At 42.8% G+C, this 16,060-nt stretch overlaps 1 protein-coding gene across 1 annotated transcript in view; it reads right to left on the bottom strand.

Moving 5' to 3' along the window:
* Positions 1-254: 254 nt before the first annotated feature.
* The window catches only part of onecut2 (one cut homeobox 2), a 49,450-nt gene continuing 33,644 nt past the window's right edge, over positions 255-16,060 (bottom strand). Inside the window, exon 3 of the mRNA XM_014138960.2 lies at positions 255-541. Within this exon, the coding sequence (XP_013994435.2) occupies positions 255-541 (287 nt within the window). The remainder of the gene's footprint in view (positions 542-16,060) is intronic.

Genomic DNA, 16,060 nt, shown 5'->3' with positions numbered 1-16,060 from the left:
GCATCAATGTTTTATAAATGGATCTGATTTCTGTTTTCTACTTCAGCCAGTAAACAGCCCCTTTCCTTTTTAACTCATTTTCAAAAAGCAAAATGTAAAAAGTTTTTGGTTTCCTAGTGGTGGTTCGATGCGCCCCTCCGTGGTACACTGACCAGCTGCCCCCCCCCAGCCCCTCACCCCCACCCTCACCCGTCCCAACCCTCCCACAACCCCAACCCTAACTCCCCCCACCCCCTCCCCCCACCCCCTATCCATCACACTTTGGTACAAGAGCTGGAGGCTGTAGATGTTCCTCCCGGACTCCCCTCGTCCATCCATTTGTCCAGGCTGCGCCTGCGGGCGTTCATGAAGAAGTTGCTGACGGTGGTGAGTTCCAGTCCCAGCTGCTGAGAGATGGTTATCTGCATCTCTTTGGACGGACGCTTGTTCTCCTTGAAGATGGCCAGCAGGGTGCGACGCTGCAGGTCAGTAAAAACCAGGCGGGATTTCTTTGGTGTATTGTTCCTTTCCTTGCTTGGGTCTTGTTCTTTTCTTTTGCACGCTTTAGAAGGGAAGGGAAGGGAGGGAAGACAAAAAAAACACAGAGAGACAAGGGTAGGATGAAAAGAAGAGAGAGAATATGTTAGTAGTCATACGTAGGAATGATCCTACAGAGAGAGAGAGGTGAAGATGTGATGCAGGTGATTTTGGGTGAGGTAGAACAGACCTGTGTACCTGTCTTAGATAAATATCAGGTTATAAACATACACTACATCCCCTCTATGACATGTGTGTTTGTGTGTATGTGTGTGTGTGTGTGTGTGTGTGTGTATTTGTGTGTGTGTGTATTTGTGTGTGTGTGTGTGTGTGTGCAACATTCTTGTTAAGGTTTTCAGCATTTATACATCATTTGTGTCAAGTGTTTATAAAGTTATATAACAGTAATATTTATGTAAAACCTGCAGTGTCAGTGATATAAACATTTCAATCATTATTAGATCCGAAGCCAACATCTTCTGTAAATGTTGTTGTGCACAATAACCCAAACAACAATATTTCACATTCTACCATGAGTCCCGACATTTTCAGTGCTCACCATTTGTAAGATATGTTGTGGAAGAGCCACTCTGCCCTCAGAAGTAATTGCTTTAGTGCCCTCTCTCTCTCTCTGTTCCAAACTAACCTCACACGTGTCGGACATTTTCATGTCTGCCTGACCTGTCTAGAGTTCACCAAGTGTTGCAATGTGAACAGCTTAATAACTTCAACAGGTCAGGCTACATGTAGACAATAGTTTAATAACTTCAACAGGTCAGGCTACATGTAGACAATAGTTATATAACTTCAACAGGTCAGGCTACATGTAGACAATAGTTATATAACTTCAACAGGTCAGGCTACATGTAGACAATAGTTATATAACTTCAACAGGTCAGGCTACATGTAGACAATAGTTATATAACTTCAACAGGTCAGGCTACATGTAGACAATAGTTTAATAACTTCAACAGGTCAGGCTACATGTAGACAATAGTTATATAACTTCAACAGGTCAGGCTACATGTAGACAATAGTTATTTAACTTCAACAGGTCAGTCTACATGTAGACAATAGTTATATAACTTCAACAGGTCAGTCTACATGTCTACATGTAGACAATAGTTATTTAACTTCAACAGGTCAGGCTACATGTAGACAATAGTTATATAACTTCAACAGGTCAGGCTACATGTAGACAATAGTTATATAACTTCAACAGGTCAGGCTACATGTAGACAATAGTTATATAACTTCAACAGGTCAGGCTACACGTAGACAATAGTTATATAACTTCAACAGGTCAGGCTACATGTAGACAATAGTTATATGACTTCAACAGGTCAGGCTACATGTAGACAATAGTTATATAACTTCAACAGGTCAGGCTACATGTAGACAATAGTTATATAACTTCAACAGGTCAGGCTACATGTAGACAATAGTTATATAACTTCAACAGGTCAGGCTACATGTAGACAATAGTTTAATAACTTCAACAGACTGGCCTATGTGTAGACAACAGCTGATAAGAACCAAACACTACCCATACATTAGTCTTCAGTCAGTGGGCTAGAACCAAACACTACCCATATAGTAGTCTTCAGTCAGTAGGCTAGAACCAAACACTACCCATATAGTAGTCTTCAGTCAGTGGGCTAGAACCAAACACTACCCATACAGTAGTCTTCAGTCAGGGGGCTAGAACCAAACACTACCCATATAGTAGTCTTCAGTCAGTGGGCTAGAACCAAACACTACCCATACAGTAGTCTTCAGTCAGTGGGCTAGAACCAAACACTACCAATATAGTAGTCTTCAGTCAGTGGCCTAGAACCAAACACTACCCATATAGTAGTCTTCAGTCAGTGGCCTAGAACCAAACACTACACATACAGTAGTCTTCAGTCAGGGGGCTAGAACCAAACACTACCCATACAGTAGTCTCACACCCTGATCTGTTTTACATGTCTTTGTGATTGTCTCCACCCACCTCCAGGTGTCACCTGTTTCATCATTAGTCCCTGGGTACTTATTCCTGTGTTCCCTGCTTGTCTGTTGCCAGTTCGTCTTGTTTGTCAAGTCAACCAGCGTGTTTTTTCCGGTTCTCCTGCTTTTTCCTTCTCGCTGTTTTGTTAGTCCTCCCAGTTGTGACCCTTGCCTGTCTGGACTATGAACGCGCCTGCATGACCATTCTGCCTGCCCGCCACTCTGTACCTTCTGGACTCAGACCTGGTTTTGATCTTTTGCCTGTCTATGACCATTCTCTTGCCTACTCTTTGGATTATAATAAATATCAAAGACTCAAACCATCTGCCTCCCGTGTCTGCATCTGGGTCTCACCTTGTGCCCTTATATAGTAGTCTTCAGTCAGTGGCCTAGAACCAAACACTACCCATACAGTAGTATTCAGTCAGGGGGCTAGAACCAAACACTACCCATACAGTAGTCTTCAGTCAGTGGCCTAGAACCAAACACTACCCATATAGTAGTCTTTAGTCAGTGGCCTAGAACCAAACACTACCCATACAGTAGTCTTCAGTCAGGGGCCTAGAACCAAACACTACCCATATAGTAGTCTTCAGTCAGGGGGCTAGAACCAAACACTACCCATACAGTAGTCTTCAGTCAGGGGGCTAGAACCAAACACTACCCATATAGTAGTCTTCAGTCAGTGGCCTAGAACCAAACACTACCCATATAGTAGTCTTCAGTCAGTGGCCTAGAACCAAACACTACCCATACAGTAGTCTTCAGTCAGGGGCCTAGAACCAAACACTACCCATATAGTAGTCTTCAGTCAGTGGCCTAGAACCAAACACTACCCATACAGTAGTCTTCAGTCAGGGGCCTAGAACCAAACACTATCCATATAGTAGTCTTCAGTCAGGGGGCTAGAACCAAACACTACCCATATAGTAGTCTTCAGTCAGGGGGCTAGAACCAAACACTACCCATACAGTAGTCTTCAGTCAGTGGCCTAGAACCAAACACTACCCATACAGTAGTCTTCAGTCAGTGGGCTAGAACCAAACACTACCCATACAGTAGTCTTCAGTCAGTGGCCTAGAACCAAACACTACCCATACAGTAGTCTTCAGTCAGTGGCCTAGAACCAAACACTACCCATACAGTAGTCTTCAGTCAGTGGCCTAGAACCAAACACTACCCATATAGTAGTCTTCAGTCAGTGGCCTAGAACCAAACACTACCCATACAGTAGTCTTCAGTCAGGGGCCTAGAACCAAACACTACCCATATATTAGTCTTCAGTCAGGGGGCTAGAACCAAACACTACCCATATAGTAGTCTTCAGTCAGGGGGCTAGAACCAAACACTACCCATACAGTAGTCTTCAGTCAGTGGCCTAGAACCAAACACTACCCATACAGTAGTCTTCAGTCAGTGGCCTAGAACCAAACACTACCCATACAGTAGTCTTCAGTCAGTGGCCTAGAACCAAACACTACCCATACAGTAGTCTTCAGTCAGTGGCCTAGAACCAAACACTACCCATACAGTAGTCTTCAGTCAGTGGCCTAGAACCAAACACTACCCATACAGTAGTCTTCAGTCAGTGGCCTAGAACCAAACACTACCCATACAGTAGTCTTCAGTCAGTGGCCTAGAACCAAACACTACCCATATAGTAGTCTTCAGTCAGTGGCCTAGAACCAAACACTACCCATATAGTAGTCTTCAGTCAGTGGCCTAGAACCAAACACTACCCATACAGTAGTCTTCAGTCAGTGGCCTAGAACCAAACACTACCCATACAGTAGTCTTCAGTCAGTGGCCTAGAACCAAACACTACCCATATAGTAGTCTTCAGTCAGTGGCCTAGAACCAAACACTACACATACAGTCAGTTGGTCTAGAAATAAGGTGAAGGATAAAGAAACAGCTCTTCTTCGTTGTATGTCATCAAATGTCAACATTCCGTTGCAAGATGGCTGCCATGCCTCCAAGACACAAACGCACTGCTTTCTAGCAAATCCGCCATGCACCTCAGAATCCACACAGATAGACATGCTGGTTTACAAACATACCAGCGAGCAAGCCAATGGACAGACACAAGACAAAACACACATAGCATTACTCATCATGTACCATTAACAGAATATCTGAAATCCCAACCCTCTGTGGAAAGAAATCCTTCTGATATCATATTGGCTCTTTTTCATCGGCCTGCTGACATGAGTTATTTCATCCATTTAGAATATCCCTTCAATCCATCCTTGATGTTTCACATTATTATTCTGTATAACCATTATTCTGTATAACCATTATTCTGCATATAACCATTATTCTGCATATAACCATTATTCTGCATATAACCATTATTCTGTATAACCATTATTCTGCATATAACCATTATTCTGTATAACCATTATTCTGCATAACCATTATTCTGCATATAACCATTATTCTGTATAACCATTATTCTGTATAACCATTATTCTGTATAACCATTATTCTGCATATAACCATTATTCTGTATAACCATTATTCTGCATATAACCATTATTCTGTATAACCATTATTCTGCATATAACCATTATTCTGCATATAACCATTATTCTGCATATAACCATTATTCTGCATATAACCATTATTCTGTATAGCCATTATTCTGTATAACCATTATTCTGTATAACCATTTTTCTGTATAACCATTATTTTGCGTATAACCATTATTCTGCATATAACCATTATTCTGTATGGCCATTATTCTGCATATAACCATTATTCTGTCTAACCATTATTCTGCATATAACCATTATTTTGTATAACCATTATTCTGTATAACCATAATTCTGCATATAACCATTATTCTGCATATAACCATTATTCTGTATAACCATTATTCTGCATATAACCATTATTCTGTATAACCATTATTCAGTATAACCATTATTCTAAATATAACCATTATTCTGCATATAACCATTATTCTGCATATAACCATTATTCTGTATAGCCATTATTCTGTATAGCCATTATTCTGTATAACCATTATTCTGTATAACCATTATTCTGTATAACCATTATTTTGCATATAACCATTATTCTGCATAAAACCATTATTCTGTATAACCATTATTCTGCATATAAGCATTATTCTGTATAGCCATTATTCTGCATATAACCATTATTCTGTAACCATTATTCTGTATAACCATTATTCTGTATAACCATTATTCTGCAGATAACCATTATTCTGTATAACCATTATTCTGCAGATAACCATTATTCTGTATAACCATTATTCTGCATATAACCATTATTCTGCATATAACCATTATTCTGCATATAACCATTATTCTGTATAGCCATTATTCTGTATAGCCATTATTCTGTATAACCATTATTATATAACCATTATTCTGTATAACCATTATTCTGCATATAACCATTATTCTGCATATAACCATTATTCTGCATATAACCATTATTCTGTATAGCCATTATTCTGTATAGCCATTATTCTGTATAACAATTATTCTGTATAGCCATTATTCTGCATATAACCATTATTCTGTATAACCATTATTCTGTATAACCATTATTCTGCAGATAACCATTATTCTGTATAACCATTATTCTGTATAACCATTATTATATAACCATTATTCTGTATAACTATTATTCTGCATATAACCATTATTCTGCATATAACCATTATTCTGTATAACCATTATTCTGTATAACCATTATTCTGCATATAACCATTATTCTGCATATAACCATTATTCTGTATAACCATTATTCTGTATAACCATTATTCTGCATAGAACCATTATTCTGCATATAACCATTATTCTGTATATAACCATTATTCTGTATAACCATTATTATATAACCATTATTATATAACCATTATTCTGTATATAACACTTATCATGAACTGGGGGGTTCGAGCCATGAATGCTGATTGGCTGACAGCCGTAGTATATCAGACCGTTTACCACGGGTATGACAACATTTCTTTTTACTGCTCTAATTATGTTGGTAACCATTTTATAATAGCAATAAGGCACCTCAGGGTTTGTGGTATATTTATATTCATTTGTATTTATTATGGATCCCCAATAGTTCCTGCCAAGGCAGCAGCTACTCTTCCTGGGGTTTATTTTGGATCCCCAATAGTTCCTGCCAAGGCAGCAGATACTCTTCCTGGGGTTTATTATCGATCCCCATTAGTTCCTGCCAAGGCAGCAGCTACTCTTCCTGGGGTTTATTATGGATCCCCATTAGTTCCTGCCAATGCAGCAGCTACTCTTCCTGGGGTTTATTATAGATCCCCATTAGTTCCTGCCAAGGCAGCAGCTACTCTTCCTGGGGTTTATTATAGATCCCCATTAGTTCCTGCCAAGGCAGCAGCTACTCTTCCTGGGGTTTATTATAGATCCCCATTAGTTCCTGTCAAGGCAGCAGCTACTCTTTCTGGGGTTTATTATAGATCCCCATTCGTTCCTGCCAAAGCATCAGCTACTCTTCCTGGGGTTTATTATCGATCCCAATTAGTTCCTGCCAATGCAGCAGCTACTCTACCTGGGGTTTATTATGGATTCCCATTAGTTCCTGCCAATGCAGCAGCTACTCTTCCTGGGGTTTATTATGGATCCCCATTAGTTCCTGCCAAAGCAACAGCTACTCTTCCTGGGGCGTATTATCAATCCCCATTAGTTCCTGCCAATGCAGCAGCTACTCTTCCTGGGGTTTATTATGGATCCCTATTAGTTCTTGCCAATGCAGCAGCTACTCTTCCTGGGGCTTATTATGGATCTGGATTAGTTCCTGCCAAAGCAGCAGCTACTCTTCCTGGGGCTTATTATGGATCCCCATTAGTTCCTGCCAATGCAGAAGCTACTCTTCCTGGGGTTTTACTGTGAATCCCCATTAGCCAAAGCATCAGCTACTCTTCCTGGGGTTTATTATATATCCCCATTAGTTCCTGCCAACGCAGCAGCTACTCTTTCTGGGGTTTATTATATATCCCCATTAGTTCCTGCCAATGCATCAGCTACTCTTCCTGGGGTTTATTATGGATCCCCATTAGCCAAAGCATCAGCTACTCTTCCTGGGGTTTATTATAGATCCCCATTAGTTCCTGCCAAAGCATCAGCTACTCTTCCTGGGGTTTATTATAGATCCCCATTAGTTCCTGCCAATGCATCAGCTACTCTTCCTGGGGTTTATTATGGATCCCCAGTAGTTCCTGCCAATGCAGCAGCTACTCTTATTGGGGTTTATTATGGATTCCCATTAGTTCCTGCCAATGCAGCAGCTACTCTTCCTGGGTTTATTATGGATCCCCATTAGTTCCTGCCAATGCAGCAGCTACTCTTCCTGGGGTTTATTATGGATCCCCATTAGTTCCTGACAATGCATCAGCAACTCTTCCTGGGGTTTATTATGAATCCCCATTAGCCAAATCTTCAGTTACTCTTCCTGGGGTTTATTATGGATCCCCATTAGTTCCTGCAAATGCATCAGCTACTCTTCCTGGGGTTTATTATGGATCCCCATTAGTTCCTGCCAATGCAGCAGCTACTCTTATTGGGGTATATTATGGATCCCCATTAGTTCCTGCCAAAGCAACAGCTACTCTTCCTGGGGTTTATTATGGATCCCCATTAGTTCCTGACAATGCATCAGCTACTCTTATTGGGGTTTATTATGGATCCCTATTAGTTCCTGCCAATGCATCAGCTACTCTTCCTGGGGTTTTTATGGATCCCCATTAGTTCCTGCCAATGCAGAAGCTACTCTTCCTGGGGTTTATTGTGAATCCCCATGAGTTCTTGCCAATGCATCAGCAACTCTTCCTGGGGTTTATTATGGATCCCCATTAGTTCCTGCCAATGCAGAAGCTACTCTTCCTGGAGTTTATTGTGAATCCCCATTAGTTCCTGCCAATGCAGCAGCTACTCTTCCTGGGGTTTATTATGGATCCCCATCAGTTCCTGCCAAAGCAGCAGCTACTCTTCCTGGGGTGTATTGTCAATCCCCATTAGTTCCTGCCAATGCAGCAGCTACTCTTCTTGGGGTTTATTATGGATCCCCATCAGTTCCTGCCAAAGCAGCAGCTACTCTTCCTGGGGTGTATCGTCAATCCCCATTAGTTCCTGCCAATGCAGCAGCTACTCTTCTTGGGGTTTATTATGGATCCCCATTAGTTCCTGCCAATGCAGCAGCTACTCTTCCTGGGGTTTATTATGGATCCCCATTAGTTCCTGCCAAAGCAACAGCTACTCTTCCTGGGGCGTATTATCAATCCCCATTAGTTCCTGCCAATGCAGCAGCTACTCTTCCTGGGATTTATTATGGATCCCTATTAGTTCTTGCCAATGCAGCAGCTACTCTTCCTGGGGCTTATTATGGATCTGGATTAGTTCCTGCCAAAGCAGCAGCTACTCTTCCTGGGGCTTATTATGGATCCCCATTAGTTCCTGCCAAAGCAGCAGATACTCTTCCTGGGGTTTATTATGGATCCCCATTAGTTCCTGCCAATGCAGAAGCTACTCTTCCTGGGGTTTTACTGTGAATCCCCATTAGCCAAAGCATCAGCTACTCTTCCTGGGGTTTATTATATACCCAGTAGCAGCTACTCTTCCTGGGGTTTATTATATATCCCCATTAGTTCCTGCCAAGGCAGCAGCTACTCTTCCTGGGGTTTATTATGGATCCCCATTAGTCAAAGCATCAGCTACTCTTCCTGGGGTTTATTATAGATCCCCATTAGTTCCTGCCAAAGCATCAGCTACTCTTCCTGTGGTTTATTATAGATCCCCATTAGTTCCTGCCAATGCATCAGCTACTCTTCCTGGGGTTTATTATGGATCCCCAGTAGTTCCTGCCAATGCAGCAGCTACTCTTATTGGGGTTTATTATGGATTCCCATTAGTTCCTGCCAATGCAGCAGCTACTCTTCCTGGGTTTATTATGGATCCCCATTAGTTCCTGCCAATGCAGCAGCTACTCTTCCTGGGGTTTATTATGGATCCCCATTAGTTCCTGACAATGCATCAGCAACTCTTCCTGGGGTTTATTATGAATCCCCATTAGCCAAATCTTCAGCTACTCTTCCTGGGGTTTATTATGGATCCCCATTAGTTCCTGCCAATGCAGAAGCTACTCTTCCTGGGGTTTATTATGGATCCCCATTAGTTCCTGCCAATGCAGCAGCTACTCTTCCTGGGGTTTATTATACATCCCCATTAGTTCCTGCCAAAGCATCAGCTACTCTTCCTGGGGTTTATTATAGATCCCTATTAGTTCCTGCCAATGCATCAGCTACTCTTATTGGGGTATATTATGGATCCTCATTAGTTCCTGCCAATGCAGCAGCTACTCTTCCTGGGGTTTATTATGGATCCCCATTAGTTCCTGACAATGCAGCAGCTACTCTTATTGGGGTATATTATGGATCCTCATTAGTTCCTGCCAATGCAGCAGCTACTCTTCCTGGGGTTTATTATGGATCCCCATTAGTTCCTGACAATGTATCAGCTACTCTTATTGGGGTTTATTATGGATCCCTATTAATTCCTGCCAATGCATCAGCTACTCTTCCTGGGGTTTATTATGGATCCCCATTAGTTCCTGCCAATGCAGCAGCTACTCTTATTGGGGTATATTATGGATCCCCATTAGTTCCTGCCAAAGCAACAGCTACTCTTCTTGGGGTTTATTATGGATCCCCATTAGTTCCTGACAATGCATCAGCTATTCTTATTGGGGTTTATTATGGATCCCTATTAGTTCCTGCCAATGCATCAGCTACTCTTCCTGGGGTTTATTATGGATCCCCATTAGTTCCTGCCAATGCAGCAGCTACTCTTATTGGGGTATATTATGGATCCCCATTACTTCCTGCCAAAGCAACAGCTACTCTTCCTGGGGTTTATTATGGATCCCCATTAGTTCCTGACAATGCATCAGCTACTCTTATTGGGGTTTATTATGGATCCCTATTAGTTCCTGCCAATGCATCAGCTACTCTTCCTGGGGTTTATTATGGATCCCCATTAGTTCCTGCCAATGCAGCAGCTACTCTTATTGGGGTATATTATGGATCCCCATTAGTTCTTGCCAATGCATCAGCAACTCTTCCTGGGGTTTATTATGGATCTCCATTAGTTCCTGCCAATGCAGAAGCTACTCTTCCTGGAGTTTATTGTGAATCCCCATTAGTTCCTGCCAATGCAGAAGCTACTCTTCCTGGAGTTTATTGTGAATCCCCATTAGTTCCTGCCAAAGCAGCAGCTACTCTTCCTGGGGTGTATTGTCAATCCCCATTAGTTCCTGCCAATGCAGCAGCTACTCTTCTTGGGGTTTATTATGGATCCCCATCAGTTCCTGCCAAAGCAGCAGCTACTCTTCCTGGGGTGTATTGTCAATCCCCATTAGTTCCTGCCAATGCAGCAGCTACTCTTCTTGGGGTTTATTATGGATCCCCATTAGTTCCTGCCAATGCAGCAGCTACTCTTCCTGGGGTTTATTATGGATCCCCATTAGTTCCTGCCAATGCAGCAGCTACTCTTCCTGGGGTTTATTATGGATCCCCATCAGTTAATGCCAAGGCAGCAGCTACTCTTCCTGGGGTTTATTATGGATCCCCATTAGTTCCTGCCAAGGCAGCAGCTACTCTTTCTGGGGTTTATTATGGATCCTCATTAGTTTCTGCCAAGACAGCAGCTACTCTTCCTGGGGTTTATTATGGATCCCCATTAGTTCCTGCCAATGTAGCAGCTACTCTTCTTGGGGTTTATTATGGATCCCCATTAGTTCCTGCCAAAGCAGCAGCTACTCTTCCTGGAGTTTATTATGATCCCCATTGGTTCCTGTCAAAGCAGCAGCTACTCTTCCTGGGGTCCAGCAAAATTAAGGCACTTTATACAATTTTAAAAACATTAAAATCTGTGAATGTATTGTGAAAACATACAATACATTCACAGATTTCACAACACACTGTGTGACCTCAGGCCCCTACTCCACCACTACCACATATCTACAGCACACTGTGGGGCCTCAGGCCCCTACTCCACCACTACCACATATCTACAATACACTGTGTGGCCTCAGGCCCCTACTCCACCACTACCACATATCTACAACACACTGTGGGGCCTCAGGCCCCTACTCCACCACTACCACATATCTACAACACACTGTGTGGCCTCAGGCCCCTACTCCACCACTACCACATATCTACAGTGTGTGTGTGTGTGTGTGTGTGTGGGTGTGTGTGTAGTGTGTATGTGTAGTGCGTATGTTTGTGTGTGTGTGTGTGTGTGTGTGTGTGTGTGTGTGTGTGTGTGTGTGTGTGTGTGTGTGTGTGTGTGTGTGTGTGTGTGTGTGTGTGTGTGTGTGTGTGTGTGTGTGTCAAATTTTACTGCTTGCGTAAGTTACTTGATGTGGAATAGAGTTCCATGTAGTCATGGCTCTATGTAGTACTGTGGGCCTCCCATAGTCTGTTCTGGACTTGGGGACTGTGAAGAGACCTCTTGTAGCATGTCTTGTGGGGTATGGATGGGTGTCCGAGCTGTGTGCCAGTAGTTTAGACAGACAGCTCGGTGCATTCAACATGTCAATACCTCTCATAAATACAACTAGTGATGAAGTCAGTCTCTCCTCCACTGTGAGCCAGGAGAGATTGACATGCATATTATTAATATTAGCTCTCTGTGTACATCCAAGGGCCAGCTGTGCTGCCCTGTTCTGAGCCAAATGCAATTGCAAACAGTAGTCTAGGTGCGACAAAAACAAAGGCCTGTAGGACCTGCCTTTTTGATAGTGTTGTTAAGAAGACAGAGCATCGCTCTATTATAGACAGACTTCTCCCCATCTTAGCTAGTGTTGTATCAATATGTTTTGACCATGACAGTTTACAATCCTGAGTTACTCCAAGCAGTTTAGTCATCTCAACATGCTCAATTTCCACATTATTTATTACAAGATTTAGTTGAGGTTTAGGGTTTAGTGAATGATTTGTTCCTTGCCACCCACTCTGAAACTAACTGCAGCTCTTTGTTAAGTGTTGCAGTCATTTCAGTCGCTGCAGTAGCGGACGTGTATGTCACGGTTGTCGTTGCTAATGGAGGACCAAAACGCAGCAGGTATGTGGATGCTCATCTTGTGTATTTATTTACCAACTAAATGAACACCAAAACAACAAAACGAAACGAACTCACGAACAACAAAACAGTCTGGCAAGGCACAAGGCTAAACTCAGAACAAAAAACAATCTCCCACAATTACACAAACAAACACACCCAACTAATATAGGACTTCCAATCAAAGGCAACACCACACAGCTGCCTTCAATTGGAAGTCCACCCCAATTTACCAAACATAGACATACAACTAACTAGATCAACATAGAAATACGTAAACAAGGAACAGTGCCCAAAAACCCCGGAATACTTAAATCAAATGCCCCTTTTAGAAAAAACACCACCCCGAACCACATAAACCAAATACCCTCTGCCACGTCCTGACCAAACTACAATAACAATTAACCCTTATACTGGCCAGGACGTGACAGTGTATAGTGTTGAGTCATCCACATACACAGACACTCTGGCTTTACTCAAAGTCAGTGGCATGTCATTAGTAAAGATTGAAAAAAAGCATGGCTTATATACCACGGCTAAGGGCTGTATCCAGGCACTCCGCAATGCGTCGTGATTAAGAACAGCCCTTAGCCGTAGTATATTGGCCATATACCACACCCCCTCGTGCCTTATTGCTTAATTATATAACCATTATTGTATAACCATTATCTGTATATAACAATTATTATATAACCATTATTCTGTATATTGGGGAGGCAATATATTATTATTATTATTATATATATTATTATATATTATATTATTATATAACCATTATTCTGTATATTGGGGAGGCAAGTAGCCTAGTTAGAGCGTTGGACTAGTAACCGAAAGGTTGCAAGATCGAACCCCAGAGCTGACAAGGTAAAAATCTGTCGTTCTGCCCCTGAACAAGGCAGTTAACCCACTGTTCCTAGGCCGTCATTGAAAATAAGAATTTGCTCTTAACTGACTTGCCTAGTTAAATAAAGGTTAAATAAATAAAAAATAAATAAAATAAATATAACCAGTATCAAATCAAATTTTATTGGTCACATGGTTAGCAGATGTTAATACAAGTGTAGCGAAATGCTTGTGCTTCTAGTTCCGACAGTGCAGTAATATCTAACAAGTAATCAGCAATTCCACAACAACTACCTAATACACACAAATCTAAGTAAAGGGATGGAATAAGAATATGTACACATATAAATATATGGATGAGCGATGACCGAGCGGCATAGGCAAGAGACAATAGATGGTATAGAATACAGTATACACATATGAGATGAGTAATGCAAGATACTTACACATTATTAAAGTGGCATTATTATAGTGACTAGTGATCCATTTATTAAAGTGGCCAACGATTTCAAGTCTGTATGTAGGCAGCAGCCACTCAATGTTAGTGATGGCTGTTTAACAGTCTGATGGCCTTGTAATAGAAGCTGTTTTTCAGTCTCCCGGTCCCAGCTTTGATACACCTGTACTGACCTCGCCTTCTGGATGATAGCGGGGTGAACAGGCGGTGGCTCGGGTGGTTATTGTCCTGATGATCTTTTTGGCCTTCCTGTGACATCGGGTGCAGTAGGTGTCATGGAGAGCAGGTAGTTTGCCCCGGTGATGCGTTGTGCAGACCGCACCACCCTCTGGAGAGCCTTGCGATTGTGGGCGGTGCAGTTGCCGTACCAGGTGGTGATACAGCCCAACAGGGTGTTCTCGATTGTGCATCTGTAAAAGTTTGTGAGGGTTTTAGGTGACAAGTCAAATTTCTTTAGCCTCCTGAGGTTGAAGAGGCACTGTTGTGCCTTCTTCACACACTGTCTGTGTGGGTGGAGAGGACCTTAAAACTTTCCACCTTCTCCACTGCTGTCCTGTCGATGTGGATAGGGGGGTGCTCCCTCTGCTGTTTCCTGAAGTCCACGATCATCTCCTTTGTTTTGTTGACATTGAGTGAGAGGTTGTTTTCCTGACACCACACTCCGAGGGCCCTCACCTCCTCCCTGTAGGCTGTCTCGTTGTTGTTGGTAATCAAACCCACTACTGTTGTGTTGTCTGCATACTTGATGATTGAGTTGGAGGCGTGCATGGCCATGCTGTCATGGGTGAAAAGGGAGTACAGGAGGGGGCTGAGCACGCACCCTTGTGGGTCCCTAGTGTTGAGGATCAGAGAAGTGGAGATGTGGTTTCCTACCTTCACCACCTGGGGGTCAGCCCGTCAGAAAGTTCAGGACCCAATTGCACAGGGCTGGGTTGAGACCCAGGGCCTCAAGCTTACTGATGAGCTTGGAGGGTACTATGGTGTAAAATGCTGAGCTGTAGTTGATGAACAACATTCTTACATAGGTATTCCTCTTGTCCAGATGGGTTAGGTCAGTGTGCAATGTGATAGCGATTGCAATGTCTGTGGACCTATTGGGGCGGAATGCAAATTGAAGTGGGTCTAGGGTGGCAGGTAAGGTGGAGGTGATATGATCCTTGATTAGTCTCTCAAAGCACTTCATGATGTCAGAAGTGAGTGCTACCAGGCAATAGTCATTTAGTTCAGTTATCTTTGTTTTCTTTGGGTACAGGAACAATGGTGGCCATCTTGAAGCATGTGGGGACAGCAGACTGGGATAGGGAGAGATTGAATATGTCCGTAAACACACCAGCCAGCTGGTCTGCGCATGCTCTGAGGACGCGGCTAGGGATGCAGTCTGGGCCGGCAGCCTTGCAAGGGTTAACACGTTTAAATGTCTTACGCAGCCATCGAGAAGGAGAGGGGGGGGGCACAGTCCTTGGTAGCGGGACACGTCGATGGCACTGTATTATCCTCAAAGCAGGCAAAGAAGGTGTTTAGTTTGTCTGGAAGCAAGTAGTCGGTGACCATGACATGACTGGTTTTTCTAATTGCCTGTAGACCCTGCCACATACGTCTTGTGTCTGAGCCGTTGAATTGCGACTCCACTTTCTCCCTGTACCGGCATTTTGCTTGTTTGATTGCCTTGCAGAGGGAATAACTACACTGTTTATATTCAGTCGTATTCCCAGTCATCTTTCCATGGTTAAATGCAGTGGTTTGCGCTTTCAGTTTTACGTGAATGCTGCCATCCATTCACGGTTTCTTGTTAGGGTAGGTTTTAAACGGGGGGGACAACATCTCCAATGCACTTCCTTATAAACTCACTCATCAGCATATGAATCTATGTCTTTCTCTGAGGCTGCCCGGAACATTTCCCAGTACGCATGATCAAAACAATCTTGAAGCGTGGATTCCGATTGGTCATCAGACCAGTGTTGAATAGTTCTAGTCACGGGTACATCCTGTTTGAGTTTCTGCCTATAAGACGGTAGGAGCAAAATGGAGTCTTGGTCAGATTTGCCGAAGGGAGGACGGGGGAGGGCCTTGTATGCATCGCGGAAGTTGGAGTAGCAGTGATCCAGTGTATTGCCTGCATGAG

Source organism: Salmo salar, chromosome ssa13, assembly GCF_905237065.1.
Source record: "Salmo salar chromosome ssa13, Ssal_v3.1, whole genome shotgun sequence".
In the NCBI taxonomy this organism is placed as follows: domain Eukaryota; kingdom Metazoa; phylum Chordata; class Actinopteri; order Salmoniformes; family Salmonidae; genus Salmo; species Salmo salar.
This window is presented reverse-complemented; position numbering and strand designations above follow the sequence as displayed.